The sequence below is a fragment of the Misgurnus anguillicaudatus genome, chromosome 21 (assembly GCF_027580225.2).
Source record: "Misgurnus anguillicaudatus chromosome 21, ASM2758022v2, whole genome shotgun sequence".
NCBI classification, from domain to species: Eukaryota; Metazoa; Chordata; class Actinopteri; order Cypriniformes; family Cobitidae; genus Misgurnus; species Misgurnus anguillicaudatus.
In genome coordinates, this window is record NC_073357.2 from 23562574 (window position 1) to 23587441 (window position 24868).

General features: G+C 37.5%; 2 protein-coding genes and 1 non-coding gene across 9 annotated transcripts in view; 1 reads left to right on the forward strand and 2 right to left on the reverse strand.

The window, feature by feature from the left end:
- Positions 1 to 2958: 2958 nt before the first annotated feature.
- Positions 2959 to 3052, reverse strand: trnai-uau (transfer RNA isoleucine (anticodon UAU)). The gene is made up of 2 exons: positions 3015 to 3052; positions 2959 to 2994 (listed from the first exon to the last, which is right to left on the reverse strand). It is a non-coding gene; the product is annotated as a tRNA-Ile (tRNA).
- Positions 3053 to 3099: 47 nt separating this feature from the next.
- Positions 3100 to 6629, reverse strand: cnpy4 (canopy FGF signaling regulator 4). Its single transcript, XM_055197891.2, has 6 exons — positions 6387 to 6629; positions 5943 to 6069; positions 5763 to 5859; positions 4667 to 4789; positions 3996 to 4113; positions 3100 to 3820 (listed from the first exon to the last, which is right to left on the reverse strand). The coding sequence occupies exons 1-6, from the start codon at positions 6469 to 6471 to the stop codon at positions 3717 to 3719; spliced, it is 654 nt and encodes a 217-aa protein (XP_055053866.2). The 5' UTR covers positions 6472 to 6629; the 3' UTR covers positions 3100 to 3716.
- Positions 6630 to 7712: 1083 nt separating this feature from the next.
- The window catches only part of LOC129438951 (calpain-5), a 42767-nt gene continuing 25611 nt past the window's right edge, over positions 7713 to 24868 (forward strand). The window contains exons 1-8 of one of the 7 annotated variants that reach the window (XM_055197857.2): positions 7713 to 7851; positions 8540 to 8592; positions 8680 to 8971; positions 11975 to 12139; positions 14465 to 14596; positions 14781 to 14992; positions 17150 to 17342; positions 17751 to 17944. In XM_055197857.2, coding sequence (XP_055053832.2) covers positions 11975 to 12139; positions 14465 to 14596; positions 14781 to 14992; positions 17150 to 17342; positions 17751 to 17944 — 896 coding nt within the window. In that variant the 5' untranslated portion in view covers positions 7713 to 7851; positions 8540 to 8592; positions 8680 to 8971. Of the gene's footprint in view, positions 7852 to 7887; positions 8018 to 8539; positions 8972 to 11974; positions 12140 to 14464; positions 14597 to 14780; positions 14993 to 17149; positions 17343 to 17750; positions 17945 to 24868 lie in introns of those variants that run through there. The other 6 variants (XM_055197872.2, XM_055197849.2, XM_055197877.2 and 3 more) reach the window with 6 other exon arrangements.

Genomic DNA, 24868 nt, shown 5'->3' on the forward strand with positions numbered 1-24868 from the left:
TTTCCCAGGTGTGTGTCTGTGTGTACCCATGCTTCAGTGCATGCAGTTTAAGAATTGATGTTTTTGGATGGCTGTCAAGTACAACAAACGTAATTGAGGGATGAACAGGTACAATGATGCATATCACATTTTTTTCGGCATTCTTTCATCACAAAGTTCTGTGTGACGGAGCTGAACTCTTACAACAATGCTGTAGCTACACAAAAGTGTCTGCTGGATCTATTACACCATGTGATATTGAAAGCAAGCTGGAGAAAGTCCAGACATTGGGGCTGACATGAGAGTGTTGGAATGAAGTAAGCAAGAATGTCACCAAACGAATGCGAGAGCTACTGTGGTCAGACTGCAAAAAGACAACTCTTTCCACATGTTCAGAAAGTTCTTTTGTTATAAGATTTTATATTTATGACACTCCATTTGTCAGTAAAATCAAGTCTTATTGTTTAATATGAATGATTGAAGTGAATATTATAGTATGATTTTATTTACAGATTCTCTAATCTTCTTTACTATTAAAACTCAGTATAGTAATTTATCACTGCATATTTTTGTTCCTTTCTTCTGTCAGAACTCGTCTCATTTCCATTCATTAATTAAGACTAAAGTATCTAATGGTGCAAACTTTGTTTGATTTGGAAACAGCTGCTTCGAGAGGGAACCTTGTTTTTCCTAAAGGAAATCTCTATTTCTCTAAATCTCTGTTTTGGTTTCAAATGAAACATAAATCACGTCATTATTAATAACATGGATAGACATTTCATAACAGTTAGAGACCAACCATCAAAACATATTCAACATTCAGTAAAGATCAGAGAAAGAAATGTATATTGAGCCAGGACAAAGTTATCTGAATGATGTTTTTTTAATGCACAAATTGCAAATATTTTCTGTTGTTTTCTTATCATGAACAATCAAGATCCACAGAGAAACGTGGAGGAATGCATCATTTGGGAATTTTGCTAATATGAAATTATAAAATGTTCCATATTTCCAAGTCAAACATGTTCTGTCTTGGAAACAACTAGATAACCTTAAGGTCTTATAGTCAATACTATCTTCCTAGAATATTCTTTGAATTGTAGCACTAGATTGATTTCTTATATTTCCTACATCCAGTTAAAATTCATAACAGACTGAAGATTTACTCTACTTTAATACAGGCACACATTCTTTAGATTATTGGACTCTGTACCAGAACAGAAAGTTTTTTTTTAAAATCTTGAATTTATTGGAGCCATTTATTAAAACAAGGTGAAGTGCTGGTTTTGCTGAATGTGTGCTTGCATACTGATCAGAGCAAAGGCCTGATCTGTCCCATATAAAACTGTGGCCATATTCCAGAAACGTTCTCTATTAAGTCATAAGTTATGTCATAAAACAAGTTCGATGCTCCGCGTTCCAAATTTAAATCACTATAGTTACTAAACAGATCTGAGTTATTGGGTTAGGATGTTTCTGTAATAAACATGGGAACACTGCACTGGTGGAATGCTATATTTACACTGTTTAAAAGAATGTGTTATGGGCTAATGCCGTAATTGCTTTAATTATATTGTCAAAAATGTAAATAAATCTGTAGGCTACACCAACATATGTTTTCAGATAAAGCAAACAGGAGATGATCCCATATTTATATTGGCTGGTGGTCACTAAACCGTTGCCCAACACAACGTAGGAATTATACAGCTCATCAGCAGATACATATGCGTTTTGTTTATCCTAGGACGTGGGCTCTACTGCCCCCATGTGGTTACTAGTATTAGTTTAACTAATACTTGTTAAACTAATGTTTACTTGTAGACTAATCTTAAGACAAGAACATGTTAAACAACTCATGAAACTATAATTTTTTTAACCGTTGGTATTAAATGGATAGTTTACTTTAAAATGAAAATTGCGTCATCATTTTCTCATCCTCATGTTGATCTAAACCTGTATGAATTTCTTTTTTCTGATAAACACAAAAGAAAATATTTTGAGAAATTATGATAAACACACAGCAGATAGTGACAACTGACTTCCATAGTAGGAAAATATTTTGAAAGTATTGTGATAAATGATGAAGAAAATATTTTGATAAATGATGGTAAGCTCACAGTTGACGATATACCCATTACATTTCATCATATTTTTTTGATCATTATCTGCTGTGTGTTTACCATCATCTCTCAAAATATCTTCCTCTGTGTTCATCAGAAAAAAACAATTCATACAGGTTTAGAACAACATGAGGATGAGTAAATGACGACAGAACTTTCATCTCAAAGCGAACTATCCCTTCAATTCAATGAAAATATTTTTGAGCAATAATCATTATTTTAAATATAGTGTGTTACTTAATGGTATCATCGTTGAGTTTTCTTGCAATAATACAAATACATTTTTGCATTTTTGTCAACCAAACATATATTTGTATGTTACTATAACCTAAAAATTAAGTTAAACAATCTCAACTTGTTTTTAGCAGTTATGTCAACTTTTCACAGGTAAAAACTTAAAATAGTAGGTTGAATTAAATTGACCAAGTTGTTTTAACTTGCATTTTCTTACAGTGCGTGTGTAAACTAGGTGGTGAAAAGCTTTTAAGTTGAATCTGATATCTGATATGAATTAATCACTACCATTACAACGACTTTGACCATTATATAATCACATTATAGCTCCAGAGTTCTGGAACTGCCTGAAGCAGTAGGCTACTATTGACATTGACAATAGTATGAGAGTAGACTGAAGAGAGTAATAAATAACGTAAGTCCACGTCATCACCATCACAATATCAATATGACGACGCATATATTTGTCGTGGATCAGATTTTAGGCAACTGGCTCTATTATCCTCAAAGTAACTCATGTGAACTCTTCTGTTTCCCCTTAACTTTGACTTACGTATTTTATGCATCCTTGGATTTATGAAATGACATAATTGCCAGAGAGATTTGGAGTCGAACCACCTAAAACTGCTCCAGGTGAGGCTCGAACTCACAACCTCGGCATTGCCCTGCCTTGTACTGCTGTATAAGTACCGCGCGCTAACCGATTGCGCCACTGGAGCCTAAAATCAAAGCTGCAAAAAAGCCTTAAAAAAAACAAAAAGACTCGTTTATCCAGGATCAAAAGAATGGCAAGAAGAGAACCTGATGTTTAATTTATGTAAAGAGAAATATTTCTTGGACCCTTTGTTACACCACCAAATAAAAAGGCTAAAAATATCAAAAATACATTACTTAAAATATATTTTAAAAAAACTGTACATATTGCATAGAGGCAACATTAAGAAACATTATTCCATATATAGGTCCCAAAAATACACAATCCAAAAACGGTTTGCTTCTCAAATCTGTAAACAAGACAAAGGTGTAGGAGACAAAATACTCGTACACAAATATAAAATCTAGTGTCTTACATTTTTGTCTTAAATGTTTAGATTCACTAAACAATAAAGGCAAATGTCATTGTCTTAATTATTCGTAACACTGAATAAAAAAGTTAAATGGGTAAAAAACTGGACAAAGAGGTAAAACAGCAAAGACAAAATTTCATCTGGCAAGACGGCAAAAATGTGTAAAGTTTTGACAGAGCTGCTCCATTATCTTCTTTTCTTGTGGTCAGCAATTATTTCATCAACTATCATGACAATCCTGTTCTTCCAAGCTGAAGCCAAATGTCCTGCAGGTTGCACGCATTCAGTCAATCAATTGATCATTACAGCTATGCATTCATAGTTCTCCTGAGTCATGGGTCTGTTTATCTCCCTTTACATCACTTTCTTGCACCGATTCCTTCATTCCCATGTCACCTTTCCACACCTCCTTCAGGCACTCTGAAAGAAATTAAGTAAGATCCTGTAAATTAGTTGATTCATGTGTATATGAGGACCAGTTCGACTGCATCTCATTTGTATAAATATACGCAAACACAAACAAGACAGAAAAAAGTCAGACAGTAGACATTCTCAACTTGTTTTTACAAGTTGTCAACAGTAGAGTATTTACTACCTTGGTCTGAGTTTCTCAGGACATGGGCCTCACAGAAAAATTTATCAAGTCTCTCATCTTGATGATGGAAGTACCAGTTCTCTACAACTTCTTCATGCTCCTCTAACATCGTCTCACACTGTAACACAAAATAGTTTCTTTACACACAACATAGGTATTTAAATATTTTTGAGAGATATATAACTTTTATCTATTACACAAATGAGCCAAAACATTATGACCGACTGCTTAATATGCTGCTGGTCGTCTGCATGCTGCCAATACAGTGCAGACCGAGACACAAACTCTACAAGACCCCTGAAGGTGTTCTGTAATATCGACCACCAAGATGTTAGCGACAAATCCCGCTGGTTGTGAGGTAAAGCCAGTGTGGATCAAAATGTATTGCCCCACACATCACACAGATGCTCAGTTGGATTGGGATTTGGGCAACAAATACAACAATATTTACTTCAGCTCTGACTAGTCATAATTCACTTTCACAGATGTGTTAAACAGCCTGCCTAATGTTACAATGGTGATAATACTCTAGTAAACCAATCTTATTTTTAGACCTACAAGCACTTAGACCATTATGACCACCATAAGAGGAATATATTAATATAAAAAATCACTACACATCATTTGAGAACATGTTACCATCAGCCAGTGACGTTTGATGTGTGCATTACCTGTCTCTTCATGTCTGCCACCTCCACTGATGGCTCATCCCACAGTTCATAAGGAACCCCCAGTTCAACCTTTACCCCCTTATTCACTAGGTTCTTCAGTGTGCTCATTGTTTGACTGGTGCCCTAGCGAACAAATATGAGGGGAGAGTTAATTACAGGGCCCAAAATTAACACTCGCCAAGAATCAAGTGCACATAATATTTGTAACTGTCGTGCATATAAGACAATAACTTGCAGTTGGCCATTAACATTTGAATAAATTCTAGGTGTGTATATTCGACTTCATGCGATGCTGCGCAGACCGATCAGAAGAATTTGAAAATCATAATGCTTAAAAAAATTACTCTCTGAGGTCAAACTTCCATTGGTCTGTGCAACAACACATTAGTTCTGTACAAGTTAGGTTATTTAGCATTTCTTAATGTTACAAAAAAGGTGGGACTTTTATAAGGATCTCATGACAGAAATGCATCATAATATACATAACTATATTATCAGTGGTGTGTAAAGACCTTGCATAATAAACAGATATGTTTTTATTACATTAGAACGAGCCGTTTTTATCTAAATACACACGGGCCCCCTTACATAAAAATTGCCTTAAAGGGGAATCAAACCCGGGTTGCCTGTGTCATAGGTACGTGACACTAACACGGTGCCACAGTGTCACATAATAGAAGTTGCTCTCTACACTCCCTAAGTAACCTCCAGCAAAATTAACGTAAAAAAAAATAGTGTGGAGGAAGTGACGTATGCCGTAAAGCAGTCGAATTTTGTAGGTTTTTTTTGTGCTCTGGTTACTACCAGAAACCCTAAGTTTTAAAGTACGAGTAATGTAGACATGTCATTCAACCTATTTAAAGTCGATGTACTATCACAAGGGTCTTGAAAATGTATTATGAAGGTTGAAAAATTACATGGTGTCGCTTTAAGAGCTTATAACAAGAATTGAATTTACAATTTAAAAAATAAATGTATAAGTAGCACGTATAAGACACATGGAAAACATTTTTTCATTTATATATACAGATGGAACTATACTATATTAAAAAAATGTTATGGTTCAACAAGTTGGAAAAGAAGATGAGCTTCAAACCTTAGCATAGCGAAGGCTCCCTGGTCTCTCCGCATGAACTTTATAATGCAGAATTCTTTCACAGATGTTGTCCATAGCCTCAGTAAGTCGAGTCTCTCTGGCAACATAAAGTGCATTCAACTTTAATGATTCCTCAAAGGGACAGAATTAACGTGCCAGTGTGTCATCATCATTACATACGAGGTATTGTATTTGATTTTGCGTCTTCGCTTGCCAGTGTCCAAAACTTCTCCAATCTCTAGAACCTCCTTCGAGCGGCCACTTTTCTCCAAGGCGCCCTGCAGCTCCACAGTCAGTAACTTACAAACTATCAAAAAACATTAATGAAATCGGTTCAGTAGAAAGAACGTGATAATGATTTTAATATTTTACGGTTTTGTTTTAGGTTAACCGACAATGCGATCGGATAAACACAAAGCAAACTCTGTAAATATTTTCATTGTAACTTAAATACTTTGCAAAGTACAATTTTCTGCCTTACGTAATGCTCTACAACATTTAAGGAAATACACATAAGAGTATTTTAAAAAGAATGTCGTGGATTATCTCGTAACTGTAGTGTGAGTTATGCACATTTCCATTGCTTGCTCCAGTAAGTTACATAAAGCACTCTCTGAATCTTACCTTCGCATTTGTTCGGCAACCGCTCTTCTTGGTTTGCCGTGACGTGGCAAAAGACCCAAAACAAGAAAAGAGCAAAATGTTTCATATTGACCTATCTTTACAAACTTTCGATTTTACAGTTAGCATTAAAGCCACATATACATTTCTAATGTTGGTTTGCGAGTTTCAGCCCAGCAGAACAGAGCATGCGCACTACCAAAACGACGGTGAGGCAAAAGGGCAAATAGAGAGACAGCGCCATCGATGGAGGCGTGTTTAATCGAAAACAAAACTCACCAAACATTCAGTTCACAAGTAGTAAAAACGCAAAGTGCCAAAAGTTTACAGATCAGTGTAAAAGCAGCCAATGTGCGCACGAGAAATTGCAAAATGGTGCAACAACTTGATGCATTTATTGTTTTTGTAGCCTTTTATCATATCTCAAAAGCAGTTTAAAGCGTGCTTTAGAAACGAAATCTGTCATACATTTATTTTACAAAATAATTTGGCAAAAGGGCACATTTTGAATTATCAGGGGAAACCCATAGAGAAATATATAATGCTCAAGATAATTAAAGGAAAACACCACCGTTTTTCAATATTTGACTATGTTCTTACCTCAAATTAGATACACACCTATCTTTTTTCAATGCATGCACTGTAATCTTTGTACAGTGCTTGAATGTGTTAGAATTTAGCCTATCCCCATTGATTCCTATAGCTCCAAACAAAAGTTTTATTTTGTGCCACCATACTTACTTGTGTAACAGTCTTTAAATAGGGAAAACATGGAAGTGTTTGGTGGCTTATAAATTCATCCCTGTTTGGAGCCATAGGATGAATGGAGCTAGGCTAATGCTAACACATTCATGAGGCGCTGTACAAAGATTAAAAGTGCACGCATTGAAAAAATATAGGTATGTATTAATTTGTCTAAGTTGAGGTAAGAACAAAATATTGAAAAATGGTGGTGTTTTCCATTAAAGCAAACGTTGACTTCAGTTTAATATAGTTGTTATTATTTTGTTTTTGAATATAACAGTCTTTTTTCTTGGCCTTGAACTAACATGCATTTTCCTTGTGTCATGCCAATTTTTTATGTCACTTTTGGCCACTACTGTACATTTATAACAACTGGAAACATTAATACTGTAAGTCTGTAAAAACAAGTTTTAGATCATAAAAGCATTAGCAATAAATATGTATCAGTTTTACATTTTGGTAAAGAATTAGTTAGAGGTAATGTGTCTGACTCTGAGGGGTGTCAGGGTGCATTACCCAACCCGTGGCCCTCTTGTGGATTCAGATGTCAGTGCCACACGACTATTGACACAGATGAACCTGTTGGTGGGTTGCTGAGTTAGTGGGGGATGGGGGTATGTGAGGAGCAAAAGAGAGAGAATAATGTGATGAGAAATCCAGACAGAGGCCCGACATAAACACTTCATGAGAAACGAGAAATACCCTGGAACAAGAAGACTAAATTGTGAGTTGGAGAATATTTGCATGAAAGGATTAAAAAAAAAAGTATAGCCCTTGAGTGAGAGACACAGGAGAACTGTGGTGGGGGGTGGGAGAAATAGGAGTTGGGTACAGAGGTTTTAGGGTCAAACCAAAAGCACCAGAAGAAACTTCAAGAGAGCGAAAGCAAGGTAAAGGGAGAGAAATTGTAATCAAGAAATAAATATAAATATATATTTTAATATATATATATATTAAAAACAATCAGCCAAAAACGTATGATTGTATGTACTATTTTTTCTTGGATGTTTACTATATTTTACTTGCCAGCTATGAATGCTTGTATTTATGGAAATACATTTTTTTGATGTTGGTTTAAAATTTTATGGAAAAAAATGTCAGCACAAATGTAGGCAACTTTAAAGCCATATAATATAGATGGAACAACAGCGAACAGGCAAACATCTGCAGTTAACGGATTAATAAATAGTATATGCACATACCATATTTTCTCTTTTTTAAACCATTGCTTTTCTTTGGAAATATTTTAGATCATCGTCTTGTTATGGGTATTTTATCTGTGGCCAATATTTTAATAAAGTCACTCTACCTGGCATTTATTTCATTGCAAGCCAGCTGATATGTGTCTGTGTGTATGTGTTACTCTTCTCATTATCACTAATTGTTTTTCATGTCACTGTGTTTTGAGCTAGACTTGCTGGAAGGATGGTGTTACATCCACAAACAAACGACTATCCATGTGCAGGTAGACAAGCATGGATAAAGTAACACTACACATGATATATACAACATTGCACATTATTAAGTCTAATTAAATATTATTTTAAACAAGCCAAAGCATCTACCTATTTAGGAGACTCAAGAATACCCATACCTGGCCTACCAGACAAGACCTGGTTGTCACAGCGACGTCAAACAGACGGGTTAAACAGAAAGGAAACACCTGTCGCACGGACACTGACATATCAGCCACATGGACAGCATTACTGCATAATGACTCATGGCCAAAGTCTTATACCTGTCATCTTTTACAAATGCTCTGCAAGTAACTTGTGAAACTATTATTGGATATATCTGCAGGAATTAAATTATTACACAGAGAAAACACAAAAGCAAAGGTGAAGGTAAGTCCAGTCTGTTTGTGTGTGGTTTTGTTGATATTATTCAGGCAAATGTTATGATTAATTATGTACAAAGATTAGCAGTGAACATGCTTGTTTGTCAAAAATCACAAAATATGTCACATTATAATTACAGTGTTGGCAGTTAAATTTTTTTGATTTATTATGTTGTTTTATGACAGTGAAATTAATAGCTGCATCAATCGTTCAAGTCATTTGGTCAATTTATTTTGGCTTTGTTAATGACAAAATAATTAAATTTCCATTCTAAGATCAAGAACATATGCTTATTTATAAAAATGTTGTTGCATATGTTACATTATATCATTATAAACAGTGCTGGCAGATCACAAGATTTATTCATTCTGATTTATTATGTTGATTTTATGGCATTGAAATTAATAGCTGCACCAAACCCATTAAAAGTCGTTCAAGTCATTTGGTTAGCTCATTTAGGCTTGGTATACGACAAAAAATGTATTTCACATTTTAATGAGTTTATTTATTTTGCTGTCAGATGTTCATATTCACGTGCATTGCAATGCAAAAGTATTCAGAACTTTATTTTTAAGATAATTTTAATGTTATATTGTAAAGTCAGTCCTGTTATAGAATTTCAAGGCTTACACAGATCAAAAACAGTAACCCCAACAAGGACACAAATGCTTTACAATTGGCTACCATATGTGAATCATTACAATAACTACCACTACCTATTTCCTGGGAAAAATAACCCAGTGTCAAAGGATAATTACTCTTGTTTTAAATCTGAGCTGAAAGTAAAGATGTGATGTGAGAAAAGAGTTTGTGGCCAAGAGCTTTTATCTTCCAAATTTAGAAATGTGTCATGCAAATCAAACCTTCTTGATTCTCAGAAAACCACGTACCATGCAGAGAAGTAAACTAGAGGCATCATGCTGAATGGCTTGTTTCCTGTTAGACTAATCAGCAGGAATCCGGGATTTTGTTTAAAAAGAACTGGGAATGACTTGTGCAAAATTTACCAAGAGAATGATTCCCAAGCAGAGACAAATTTACATCGGAATAGCCCAAAAACAAAAGGGTCAATGTTCTGCAATAGATCAGTCAAAAGCTCGATCTGATCTCAATCCAACTGATGATCTGTGACACATTTTGAAAATTGCTGTGCAGCAGCCCTGCCTGACAAATTAGATCAATCTAAAGCAGATCTGCATGGCCGAAGGGGCCAAAATCAAACCTGAACATCGAGGAAAGAACTTTATATACCTTGTTAAAAACATCTAAAGCTGGCATGTATGCAACGGGTGGTCAACAAAATATTAACATATGGCGATTAAACACAAAGGAGGATAAAGCAATAATAAAAAAAGCAGATTTGCTTGTTTTTTGATTGTTGGCTTGTTTGTTTTAAACAACATTAACAAGTGGAATTAAAATGACATAAATGTTAAACATTAAAAATATAATTATCAAAGTCAAAATTCTGATTCAAAGTCGTTTAAGGTTCTGAATACTTCTGCAAGGTTCTGTATTTCAAAGGTTTTTAAGAAAATATGTATGTTTCTGCTTTTGTGTTTGTTTTAAAAGTTTTATTTTATGCAGTTTGAGGTCAGATGTGAAGTGCTATACATGGTATATGGAATATAATCTGGTATGTGAACACATACTATACAGACTTGTGCATGCATGCCACACCATTGGCTGGTTCCCACAAGCTGATTTCAGGTTTTATTATCATTGGACATGTGGTCCCCACAAAATAGGTGAAATCTGACCCCACACACATACATACATATACACACACGGTAAAAAAAATCTTTGCTGCCTTAAAATTTCTCGCTAAATCAACTCAGATTTACAAGTCATGTCAACAGAGATGAGTTGTCACAATTTACAAAATACAGTTGAGAAAAGTCAACTTAATTTTATAAGTTATAACAACTCACCTGTAGTTATAACAACAAATCTCTAGACAAGATAAATAATAGTAAGTTGAAATGACTTGTAAATCCGAGTTGATTCAACAAAAAAATTTAAGGCAGCAAAGTATTTTTTACAGTGCACTGCACACGCGGGCACACACGCACGCACGCACACACACACACACACACACACATTTTGGCATGTGGTTGACGGGGACATTTCCATAGACGCAATGCATTTTAAACTATACAAACTGTTATTTTCTATTCCCCTAACCTACCACAGTCCCTAACCCCAATGTCACAAAAACCTGTTGGCAGTCTTTATTCTGTGAAAAACTACCATTAAGTATGTTTTTTAGCTTTTCAGTTTATGGGGACACTTCCTGTGCCCCCACTTCCACTTCCACACGCACGCACGCGCGCGCGCACACATGCACGCAAGCACGCACGCACGCACGCACGCACACTCACACACACTTGGCCCATGGTCTCCTGAGCCCAGTGCCAGACTCCCAAAAGCTAGATTGGCCCTCTAAATCATATCCCTTCCAAGACACATACTCACACACACAAATGCACACAATCTTATTTAGTATCTTGTGAACACTTACCTTAAACTTGATTTAATGATCCCTCATATCACTGCAAAGACAAACATATAGTAGAGAGCTGGATCTTTCCCGTCTAAACCCAGGAAAACTCCAATAGAGTGATCTAACCCTTCTCCATTTCCAGGGCAAACTGCATGTCTGCAAATAAACCCTGTTACCTAATCATCCCTGAAACTGAAGCTAAACTCAAGGTTACAGAAGTCTTAACCTTGTGGTTAACAAATCTGCTGCCCCTTGCTGTATTTTGACAAATGCCTCATTTAAATATGTAAATGTTGCTGTCTAAAAATCCCAGAGGGTCTCAAAATAAATGAAGAGAGAATATCAAGATTTGGTGGCTTATAAAATAGTATTTACTGTAGATGATTTTAACTCAATCTTATCTTTTATTCTCTCAAATTTTCCAATGTTTTATTCTTTTTATTCCCCCCTCACTTACTCACTTGTTCATCTCTTTCCTGGCTTCCTTCCCTATCTCCTCTTTGCAGATGCCAGAGAAAATGTGCAAGTTTCAGGGTCAGTGTTATCATAAATTGAAGAGAGCATGTTTGAAGCGAGGCACTCTTTTCAAAGACCCATACTTTCCTTCATCAACCGAGTCATTGTTTTATAAAAGAGCGCCCCCTCCAGGACTGACATGGAAGAGACCTAGGGTAAGAGAAAGTATAAATGGATTGTTTATTCTGTAAAACACGGATGCCTGTATGGGTACCAAAACATGTTCCTTAGCCATGTCATGCCATATCATTTGAAAATGTCTGCCCACAAATGTTTGCTCAGTTTGTTATCAATCATTAGTGTTATTGTTCATTATTTGTGGAGGAGGACCAGAACCCTATGTGCATATACAGCGGGGAAAATAAGTATTTGACACATCAGCATTTTTATCAGTAAAGGGATTTCTAAGTCGGCTATTGACACACAATTTCCACCAGATGTAGCCATCAAGCCAAATATTGAATTCATTTAAAGAAATCAGAACATTTAAGTATACAAGTTGAGTCATAATAAATAAAGTGAAATGACACAGGGAATAAGTATTGAACACATGAAGAGAACAAGATGCAAAATGGCATAGAAAGCCAGGAGATCACCTGAAATCTGTCAGTATTGAGAGAGAAACCCTGCCCCCTATCAATACTAATTGATTTCAGCTGCTTTAGTCCTAATTGATGGCCTATAAAGGCTTCTCATTACCAAGGAGGCACAAAGGAAAGACTTCATGATGGGTAAAAGCAAAAGACTCTCTCAAGATCTTCGTAATCTTAACGTTGAAAAGCATTTTGATGGGAATGGTTATAGGCACATTTCCAGAATGCTGAATGTTCCTGTGAGCACTGTGGGGGCCATTATCCAAAAGTGGAAAGAGCATCACTTCACCATAAACCGGCCACGATCAGGTACTCGACGTAAGATCCCTGTCCGATGAGTCCATAGAATAATCAGGAGAGTTCTCCAAGCAGCCAAGAACCACTCGAGCAGAACTTCAGGAAGACCTTGTATCAGCAGGTACTGTTATTTAAAAAAAACTATAAGCAACGCACTGAACTGCCATGGCATCCATGAACGGTCACCACACAAGACTTCATTGCTGAACAAAAAGCATGTTGAGGCTCGGTTAAGGTTTGCGAGAGAGCATTTGGAGAAGCTTGTGGATTATTGGGAGACGATAGTATGGTCAGATGAAATCAAAATTGAACTTTTTGGCAGTCATTCTACACACCATGTTTGGAGAAGAAATGGCACTGCCCACCACCCCAAGAACACCATACCAAAAGTTAAGTTTGGGGGTGGAAGCATCATGGATTGGGGTTGCTTTTCAGTAAGGGGTACTGGCAGACTTCATTTATTGAAGACAGGATAAATGGAGAAATGTACCGAGATATTCTGGATAAAAATCTGGTGCCATCTACCAGAAAGCTGAAAATGAAAAAAAGGTTAGACATTTCAACAAGACAATGATCCCAAACACAATGCCAAGGAAACGATGAAGTGGTTTCAAAGAAAGAAAATCAAGTTGCTTAAATGGCCCAGTGAGAGAACAGATAACTGAAGATCAAAGTTCATAAAAAAGGCCCAAGGAACCTTCAAGATTTGAAGACCATTTGTGTGGAAGAATGGGCCAGAATCACTTCTAAGAAAAATGCAGACGACTTGTTTCTCCATACAAGAGGCGTCTAGAAGCTGTAATCATCAACAAAGGCTTGTCTACAAAGTATTAAATAAAGTGTGATCAATACTTATTCCCTGTGTCATTTCACTTTATTTATTATGACTCAACTTGTATACTAAAATGTTCTGATTTCTTTGTATGAATACAATATTTGGCATGATGGGTACATCTGGTTGAAATGTTGTGTCAATAGCCCACTTAGAAATCCCCTTACTTATAAAAATGCTGATGTGTCAAATAATTTTTCCCCCCGCTGTATAGTATATAGACAATGTGATTGTATTGAGCAGCATTATGTCCAATTATCACTGCTCTACTGTACAATGCAAAATATTTCTGAGAAAATAAACAGGCATAAGTTCTTAAAAAAAACAGATTACTGCCTGAGAAACTTTGTTACTATATATAATATTTGGTCTGACTCTCTTGTATTAATGAGTAAGTCTACTCTGAGGACGCTTTGATACTAAATGTGGAAACAGTCAGCAGTAGTAAAGACATGTTTAATTAAAGGGATTTTGCCACATACAAGATGTCAGCTTTAAGTAACCTGACTCCTTAAGAGTGTTTGTTTGTGTCGTGTGAATGGCATATGGGGAGATCACCAACATATCGTCAACATTTGTTTACATGTAATAAAGTGACTGAAAAACAGGAGCATAATTAAAATAGAAGGACTTTATACTATAATTTTATTTCAATCATTTAGTGCGAAGTGTGAGATCCAAGTCACTGAATACACCCACTTTTGTCAATAAAGATGGGTCTGTTAAATCAAATATAAAGTTTTTCATCTTGCACCTAGGAGTTATGTAAGGACCCACGACTATTTGTGGATGGAATCAGCACAAGAGATCTGCACCAGGGCAGTTTGGGTAACTGCTGGATGGTGGCGGCCACATCCTGCTTAGCCTCAGAACCTTCACTCTGGAAGAAGGTCAGAATATAGTTAATTTAGAAATATTTTTGTTACACAGATCAGACAGTAATACACATACTGTAACATATATTTACATTTATCCATTTATGAGATATTAAATACAAAAAATACAAACACAAAACCTAGCAATTTCACTTTAGTTCTCTCTTTAAACTACCACTTGCATTGGTTTCTTTCTCAGGTGATTCCTGACCATGCCGAGCAGGAGTGGAACCCAAAACGTCCAGATCTGTATGCTGGAATTTTTCACTTTTGTTTCTGGCGACTGGGCCAGTGGACAGATGTTGTTGTAGATGATCGTTTACCGGTCGGTGAGGATGGAACGCTGCTCTTCTGTCGTTCTGCAACACCACGGGAATTCTGGAGTGCTTTACTGGAGAAAGCCTATGCCAAGTAAGACACCTGTCAGACTGGGATAAGATCCAAACACACACACATACACACTTCCTATGTTTTGACAAGGCTAAGCTGGTGAGTCTTGTTACAGCCAGACCACATGACCAAATAAAAAGCCTGTACAGCTTGAACGATAGAGAATAGGATGACATTTTGTCAAATGCTTTGTCATTTGAATTTAAAACAAATTTTGAGAACTTTTGTCCAATTTCAAAACTACAATTTTTTCTAAACTTTAAGAAAGTATAATTGCAGCACAGGTTTCACAGTATTTATCAGACAACAAAATTTCAGTCTGGTTTTCGGCCACTTCACAGTACAGAAATCGCACAATTAATATTGATCTGCTTATGGCAGCGGATTCTGGACAGCTAACATTAGTCATCCTGCTTGATCTGAGTGTGGCCTTTGATACAGTCTCACATAACATCCTCCTAGACAGGCTGGTTTCCCTGGGTGTCAAGGGCAACTATCTGTCTTGGTTTAGATCGTATCTTTCTTTATGCGACTCAAAAATTTCTAATCTGAGCCACCACTGCTGGTGTTCCCCAAGGTTCAGTTCTGGGCCCTGTACTACTCCTTATTTATTTTCTGCCCCTGGAACGAATTTAAAGAAAATCATTGTCAAAAAATCATATAATTCATTGTTATGCAGACGACACCCAGCTTTACTTCTTCCTTGCCGACTTCTGCCTACTACCACTTTGTCAAGCTTAGACTTTGGCAACATCTAGCAGCTTTTTTCTCTATTGATCAGTCTATTATTTCTCATTAATTACAGGAAAAACGTCTGGGTGTCATCCTTGATAAAAGACTTTTGAATTTTTTGAAGGTCACATTAATAACATTCTCCATCATTTCCTGACAACCAATGCCACAGCTATACTCGTACGTGCATTAGTTACATCACATAGATTATTGGAATTGGAATTCTTTACTATTTGGTCTACCTTTAAAACTTTTACATAAGCTGGTCCAGAATTCAGCAGCACAAATTATTTCTAAAATCCCTTCCATAGAGATTTTCTTGTTTGTATGGTTTTTTGGATGATCTGTAATGTGACACTGAGTGTCATAAAAGGCACCTACAAATAAAATAAATTATTATTATTATTATTATTATTATTATTATTTATTTTTAAGAGGTTCTATTTTGCTTTTTTATTTTGGGCCAAATTTACTAAATGGGGCAAATTAGCATGAAAGCACAGTAGACTGAAATGAGGGACAAAAATACAGAGTTACAAGAAGTTTTGAAACACCTGGTATTGTGTGACTCCTCCTAGTTGAGGGCTTTCATTTCCTCCAGCAAATAAAAAATAACATGGCTTTGGCTAAAATCTATATTTTTGGATAATTTGGTCTTATGGCATTCCAAATTACATTTAGTAATTTAGCAGACGCTTTTGTCTTACAAATGAGGTAACAATAGAAGCAATTAGACCAATACAAGAACAGCAATACATCAGTGCACTAGAACAAATAAATTGATATGAGTGGAAAAAATCCTCAATGCGCTTTCTGATCTCTGCTATGCCTCCTTCTAGCAGCACTTTTACCAATGTATATGCAATAAGGTCAGTCACAAAAACAACTAGGCTACACCTTTACAACGCTAATTATCCACTGTGAGTCTTTAAATCCCGAGAGTCAATATTTTATGCCAAAATGATTGTGTGCATTGGTGCAAGATGTTAGTAGGTCTGTTTGAGCATATAAGGATCTGCAAAATTACAAAGCTTTAAGTCCACTCCAAACTGAGATAAATTCAACAGAAAACACTTTTTAGGTGTACAACTACAACTAACAGCTTATTGGGACCAAAATGTGCATATATTTTGTGATGTCAAAGTTTTGCTCATTTGTGCCTCAATTCTAAGCCAACTTGAGTTGAACAGTTCTTTGCTGTAGGCTCACTTTAAATATTTTAATTCTCTGTTTACAGCTGGTATTTCTTTCGATAAAGATTGGGCTACACCCACTGTATGACGAGATAACTAACAAACCAAGGATAGTTTTAACAAATTTGAATGAATTTTGCACATTGTTCAGGTTTTGGAGTATGTGCATAGTGCATCAAACATTTCTAAAGATAATCTTTTTTCCTCTTGTCTAAAACCTTTCTCACTTTGTTTTTCCCTCTGGATTTTCCAGGCTCAATGGGTGTTATGAAGCTCTAGAGGGAGGTAATACAGCTGAAGCGCTGGTTGATTTTACTGGTGGTGTCTCTGAACCCCTCAGTCTGGACCAAGAGGAGTTGATGCAGCATGCTGACAAGAGGAAGATGCTGTTCCAGACACTAGCCTATGCCCACAACCATAAATCACTTATAACCTGCTCAATTCGGGTCAGACACCATAGAGGAACCTTAAGATGTTACATTCTGAACAACAACTACAACCAACACCTCTATATACAGTAATAAGTCAAGGATAGCAGAAACATGAGATCTCATTGCTTGCACAGAATAGTTTTTGTAAAAGTGCATTTGTCTTATGTGCACAATGAGAATTTAAAAGCTGACTTGAAAATATGTGTACACACATTATTTATTGGAAAACTATTGATTAAAATACAGTTTGCCTTTCCTTTTTTGAAAGTGTTGACAGTCTTTTGCAAAGTAACACATTACACAGACTCACAGTGTGTGTTATCCAAGGGGACCAATGTCTACAAAATAATCATCTTTTGTGTATCTTTAATCATTTGCAACTGATCTGTCCTAATTGTTCTTACACCCTTTTTTGGGCTGCAGCCAGCAGAAGGCGAGCAAGTAGAATCAGTTCTGGACTGTGGATTGATAAAGGGGCATGCATACGGTGTGACTGCATTCAGAAAACTCCGTACATCAGAGAATCTGCAGATCATGTGTGACACACCCCATATATTTATGGTGCGGATGAGGAACCCGTGGGGCACAACTGACTGGACAGGAGCTTGGAGTATCGGGTGAGTTTATCTCTACCTATCTTTCAGGAGCTTCTATATTTATTGATACATTTAAGAGTGTAGTAAAATAAAGCAATAAGCCCCAAGAAGCAGTGGGTAACCAGTGCATTTTATAACAGCTAAGGGGCGTTGTTAGCAGTTATAAAATTCACTGTAACACCACTGCTTCATGGGGCTTATTGCTTTTATAAAACAGTTACTTCATATGCATAGCAGAATTTTATAAAATAAAACACAAATAAGTTCTAATTATATTAGAACAAATATTACTCTTTAGCCAAACAAATTAGTTCCTCAGAATCAAGTATGGCTGCAACAGAGCGCAGTTCCCCAGCAACACAGACACAGTAAATTGAAAATATGATTAGACTGTGGTTTTTATTTTTGCAGAAAAACATGTAGAAACCAATACATAAAAGTACATCTTAACTCAAACTCCAAATCTAACCCCAAGTGACAATGGTTTAAAAATAGGAAAAAACAATGAGAAAAAATACAAAAGGATTTTTTTCTCTATCATAATGTATACAAAAGTTATTTTACTCCAACTGATGGGAGGAATAATACCCTTTTTGTATTTAATTTCCACCTAAAAATATTTGAAGTGCTCCCATAACCACATACAGTGGAATAAATGCAATTTCTTTATATCATTTTAAAGAAAACCCTTTAAAGTTACATAAAAAGCTGCTGTTTGTGACAAATAATGTTATTTATGTTGTTTTTCATACGATGAAACACCAAATTTTCTTTTTTATGTTGTAAATACTGCCTTTGATAGTGTATAACTCTGGTTCTGGGTGCTCTAGCAGACTGCAGACAGTTCTGGTTGTTAGCAGCAGCAGACAGTAAACACCCAAAAAAAGAACGAACTCTTTAGCATGTCGCATTCAAATTCTCATTTTACTGAAGGGCGAAAATACATTTTTCATATAAATATAAATTTTTTGTTTTGCACATATAATAAATAGCAAGGGATTATTCATGCACACAACCAAAGAAAATGCTGTGAATGGACTCATTTTTTAGAGTAGGACCTAAGAGAAAAGATGGTGTAGCATTTGTGGCTATCTGTGCTATCTGAGGCAGTCCACACTCAATTTTCACATACGTTTACAAAAGACAATTTTTTACCTTATTATTCATTCGACAATTGTTGGATATGTGTTGATAATAGAGCAAAAAATAACGCTGTAACCTTATTCCTGAGAATGAGAGCTTTCATTTGATATAAGACTTGCCCATGTTTGTCATATTTGAAAAATATGAAATATGTGAATATTAAATTATATCCAAAATTATGGGAGGGTGATAGTGTAAATTAAGTGTAAATAACTTTCTTACAGTAAAAGATTTCTCAAAGTGATGCATATCTACAGAAAGTAGAGACTCTAAGCTTTCAAACAGTATCTCATATGTGTTACTGGGGTCCATGATGGACCATTAAAGATTAAAAGAATACTTTATATTGAGTCAAAATACGAAATTTTGTACCCGGGACAGGGTCCTCAGGGTTTAAGTATGTTACATAGAAAGGTAGATTGGTCTAATTTAAATCCAAATAAAAAGACTGATTAGCCCTAACTAATTGCTAGTTAGTCAGAATCATACTTAAGACGCAGTCTTAACGTCACGGCTATGTTTATGCAACCGGCCACAGGTTACTGTCACTTTAAGACCCAAAACAGCTTTAAAACTGATCTGCTTCGATATACTGATAAACATCCAGCTGTTTATGTTCACTTAGACAAGAAAGAAATCTTAGTTTAGTGATCACGCGTGTGCTGACTACTCGCTGTGTGCGCGCTTCATGAACCCTCATGCCTGTAAATATAGCCTACTTTTAAAGCGGTGCAAGAAAATATACTGTACCTCTTTCGTGTGCTGTGTTCCGGGCTTTAATGAAACCTGCTTATGCTCTGATGAGGCGCTCAGTTCAGTCAGCACCTCAGTGTTAATGCCCTCTATTGGTTTAAACTGCATAAAACGTAAAATGCGCATGAAGCGAACTCCCAGAAACTGCATACTAGATGACTGTTATATTTGATAGTTCTGAATCAAACAAATCGCAGCTGTTGCGATTTGAAAATCGCATCCATTCAAATCGCGATTTCAGTTTAAAAACAAAAATTTAAATAAATGAATCACATTTTTCATGACTATAACACGACTTTCCTTGAGATCAGTCTGCATATATAGGGTGTTGTAATGGATTGAATGCCAATATGATGGGAGTAATGGAGTGGGTCAGACATCATTTATTTTGTTTGCTTCTTTAAAACAAATTACTTCAAAATTATTTCAAAAGCTCTACACACAAATCCTTACATTTCTCAGTGTTTACACCATGTGTTCATATGCAAAGCACAAGCATTCAATACTGTTCACTGAAGTCAGCACAGATTAGGCTCAATTAGCAAACAATTACCAAGGTGGAAACACTAAGAGTCAACATACATCAATCAGATCCTTCAATAGAGAGATAAAAGGGACTGAATCAGTTCACTGAGCTTTGGAACAAGGGATCCGCAGAGAAATTAAGGAATAGGTCGAGGATAAGGAGGAGGAAGAGGGAGAGGAGGAGGCAGATGAGGAGGGAAAGGAGGAGGGAAAGGAGGAGGAAGTGGTGAAGGAGGAGGAAGATGGCATGATGAAAAAATAGGTTGAGGAGGAGGAGGCAGGGGAAGAGGGAGAGGAGGAGGCAGAGGAAGAGGAAAAGAAGGAGAATGTGGTGAAGGAGGAGGGAGAGGACATGGTGAAAGAGGGGGGAAAGGACATGGTGAAAGAGGGGGGAAAGGACATGGTGAAAGGGGGGGGGACATGGTGAAGGAGGAGGGAGAGGAGGAGGAAGTGGTAAAGAGGAAGTGGCAGAGGAGGAGAGGAAGAAGAGGAAGTAGTGAAGGATGAGGAAGAGGACATGATGAAGAAATAGGTTGAGGAGGAAAAGAGAGAGGAAGAGGGTGAGGAAGAGGAGGCAGAAGAGGAGGGAAAGGAGGAGGACGTGGTGAAGGAGTAGGAAGAGGACATAATGAAGGAGAAGGGAGAGGACATGGTGAAGGAGTAGGAAGAGGAGAATGCCGTGGTGAAAGGGAAGGAAGGAGACGAAGGGCAAGGTGACAAGCAGTCTCAAATGAAATTTGAGCCACTCTAAGTGACCATGTCCTTGCCCATAATATGAATATGAGGGAGGCTGAGCAATGAGTAAAGCCTAATTTGAGTCGCTTCACTGTTGCCCTCCATCTTCAGAGCCTTTAGGGAGGAAACTTACAGTAAGACTGCTCTGTACAGTAACTTTTGTCTGCATACACTGTTAGAATATGCTACTGGAATAAAGAAATGCATGAAATTGCCTTCCATACAGAAAGACATATCAGTAGATGAATGCCAGGGGTGGATCATGCAACAGGATTTTACCTCCGCGGTTTGGCTAGGGCCAATATAGCCTGTGATGTGGATGAGTTTCTCTTGCCTGACCCAGAACAAAGACAAGATCTTGAGGCAGAATTGTTTTTGTTTTAAATTAAATTTGTGCTATGTAACACACAAATTAATAAAAATGTGCTAATGCATACATGTGCTAATGCATACTTTGTGTGGTCATGTGAAAAGGTTTTTGAGGAGGAGAACTACAAGCAACTTACCAGTTTTGGATATATTGTTTTGAATTTATTGCACCAGTGTGTAATATGTTGTAGTGTGTGTGTGTGTGTGTGTGTGTGTGTGTGTGTGTGTGTGTGTGTGTGTGTGTGTGTGTGTGTTTGTGTGTGTGTGTGTGTGTGTGTGTATCTGGTAATTATCATGTTGTGGGGACCAATTGTCCCCACAAAGATAGGAATACCAGTATTTTTGTGACCTTGTGGGGACATTTTGATGTCCCCATGAGAAAACAAGCTTAAAAATCAAACAGAATGATGTTTCTTGAAAATGTGAAGTAGGAGAAGGGTTTCTGTGATGGTTGGGGTTAGGGAATGGGGTAGGTAAGGGGAATAGAATATACGTACAGTTTGTACGGTATAAAATGCATTACGCCTATGGAATGTCCACACAAAACATGGAAACCAGAATGTGTGTGTGTGTGTGTTTTGAAAGCTTGTGTGTGATGTCTGAGGGAAAAGTTAGTTTTTTTCAGTAAGAGTGAATGGTTTTGAGTGTAGAGCTTCATTTCGACCTGAAAATAGGATGTTTGGGGAATTGTGTGAGTTATGGAATTGTGTTTACTGTTTTGAGAATATGAGGCATAGTTTCAAAAAAAGGTTTAAGCAACCGAGATTAACTGTAATTTTACTCAATGTTTTGTTGATAGGTTTTGTGACAATAATAATAACATTTGTTCCTTAAATGCAAATCACATGAGCTAGTAATGTTGTCATTATCATCATCACAGAAAACTAAGACACAAGCGTACTGTAAAGATAAATCTTTATTAATGAAATTGAACACCAGGACTGCCGTCCGTCCGGGTTACAGTCTGCAAAGACGAAGTTACTGGAATAAAAAATGCTTCCAGGCTGAAACACTTGCATGTTGCTGAATTTCACTGCACCATTTTAATTTGCCTGAGATGAGGTAAGAGATAACAGTTAATAAGAGTTAATTCATGATTATCAGGCTTATTAAGATTGGTATTGGTGATTTAATATTGCAAGTTGAATATTTATAGACCTTAAGGCAATAATAGTAGCCATAATAAAAAAAAGGAAGAAAAGGAGCGAGCAGGAAATCGGTCACAATAAGGTGCTAAGCACTGTAAGTTGTTATTATTTTTAATATTTTTCGTAGCCAAAATTAATCATTTTTTGCTATACAATTAATAAATTACAGTTTTTTTAATCGAATTGTGATTATGTTAATAAAAAATGTATTCATATTAAAACGTATAAAATTAATATTTTATGACACATATCCGGTATAAGCGTTGGTTAGTATTTGCTTTTGCAGGCAGCCAACAAATGTACAAAAATGGACATACACACATATTTCAAGAACAAGCAGTGCCGTTTATAGATATTTGGAGGCCCTAGGCAAAATTTATGTTGGAGGCCTCTTGCACCGCTCTAATTTTCAGAATTCTTTGAGAATCCACCCACACTTACATATATAAAGGAGACGAAATGCATCCATTCATTCGCTCTTGTTCTTCGGAGCTCGCTGGTGTGATTGCTCTTTCAGTACATACAAAAAAGTTTACTGTTGGTGTGGTGGCAGCGGATTCGCCTTGAAACATGCCCTGGGCGCTTCAGCAGATTGTCAGAGCATTATCTAAAAGAGCAATTTCCGCACAGAATGAACGTCCTTTTACGGGTTTTCGTTTCTGTGCTTCTTGGAGCATAGATTTCTCTCCCCCGCTGACAGGCACATTCGCTCTCTCAGGTCTCTGGGACGCCAGTTTGCTGAGGCTGCATTTGTAACCTGTTACGCTCTCATTGCAAGAGCGTATCTATTTAAAACGTTGCGGTCACGGCCGCGTCTGCTTCCTACGCTGGCGGTTCAGCTGTTAATTCAGCCTCTGTCAGTCTGGTGAGCGAATGATACGAGGTGAGTGCGAGTGGTGAGCGAATGATACGAGGTGAGTGCGAGCGACTCGTCGCTGGTTGTTACCCGCAACCCGTTCCTCCCCCCGCTACGCTCGTTTTTCACCTGTCCGTTTAACATAAGAGGCAGAGTTTTCGTCTTCGGGTGAATTCACTGCCACTGTTCTGAGCACAGCGGAGGATGAGTTTTCTATTGCAGCATCAGAGGGGGATTTTCTGCTGTCTGAAGTGTTGGATGAGCCTGTGGAGCTCCCGTTTTTTAGCGTTGAGCCCTGGGTGAACCCAGCACTCAGATAACAGCTGTGTGTGTTTGGGCAGCTGCAAATATTAGGCTACAGTGTATGCACTGTGTATGCCCACATGGTTGATAAAAGAGTAATTTCCATTTTTTCTCCCTGGGCTATGTTTTTCTTCTCTTTCAGGCACCGGACGACTCTCGGGAGCCCACCGGTCGATGAGTATGCCTGTTTCCTCTGGTAAGACGAGTGATGGCGTTTTTCTCAGGTAAGACCAGTGATGGCGGGGAACTCTTGCCTTCGCCCCATGCTCCACCATCCAGCTAAGATCCCCCCCCAGCACTATGAAGCAGATCATTTAATTCCCCTCGCACTGTGTTTGGCAGCGTGGCCATCGCTACCCAGCCCGCCCCGTTGGTTGCTACGCACGGTCCGTCTTGGCTATGCAATACAATTCGCCAGACGCCCCCCAAGTTTCGTGGCATTCTGATCACCTCAGTCAGAGGTGCTTCGAGCGGAGGTGGCCACCCTTCTGGCCAAACATGCAATAGAGCCCGTCCCCTCAGCCGAGATGTCTTTGGGGTTTTACAGCCCCTATTTCATAGTGCCGAAGAAGGGAGGGGACTGCGTCCCATCTTGGATCTGTGTGTGCTGAACAGATATATTCATCGCATGTCATTCAAGATGCTAACACAGAGACGCATTCTGGTGGAGGTTCAGCACCAGGATTGGTTCGTAGCAATCGGCCTGAAGGACGCATACTTTCATGTCTCTATTCTTCCTCGACACAGACCGTTTCTTCTGTTTGCTTTCGAGGGGAGGGCATGTCAGTACAGGGTCCTCCCATTTGGTCTGTCCCTGTTTCCCCGTGTCTTTACCAAAGTTGCGGAGGGGGCCCTACCATCTCTCAGGCAGCAAGAGATTCACATTCTAAATTATCTCGACGACTGGCTGATTCTAGCTCACTCACGGAATTGGTTTGCACTCACAGAGACCTGGTGTTACAACATACAGACCATCTGGGCCTTCGGGTCAACTGGGAAAAAATCAAGCTCTGCCCTGTGCAGAGCATCTTTTTTCGTCTCAACAAGGAATGCGCTCAGTCATTGTTGACGTATCTGAAGTCTGTCAGACACAGTACAGCGGTCCCGCTCAAG

What these genes read in the sequence shown, in the direction of transcription:
- cnpy4 (XM_055197891.2), bottom strand. Translation starts at nt 6,471, where the DNA reads ATGAAACATTTTGCTCTTTTCTTGTTTTGGGTCTTTTGCCACGTCACG. An exon ending in GGAGCCTTCGCTATGCTAAG is followed by an intron (nt 4,790 to 5,762) that starts GTTTGAAGCTCA and finishes TTTGTTCGCTAG; the next exon opens with GGCACCAGTCAAACAATGAG. An exon ending in CCTGAGAAACTCAGACCAAG is followed by an intron (nt 3,821 to 3,995) that starts GTAGTAAATACT and finishes AATTTCTTTCAG; the next exon opens with AGTGCCTGAAGGAGGTGTGG.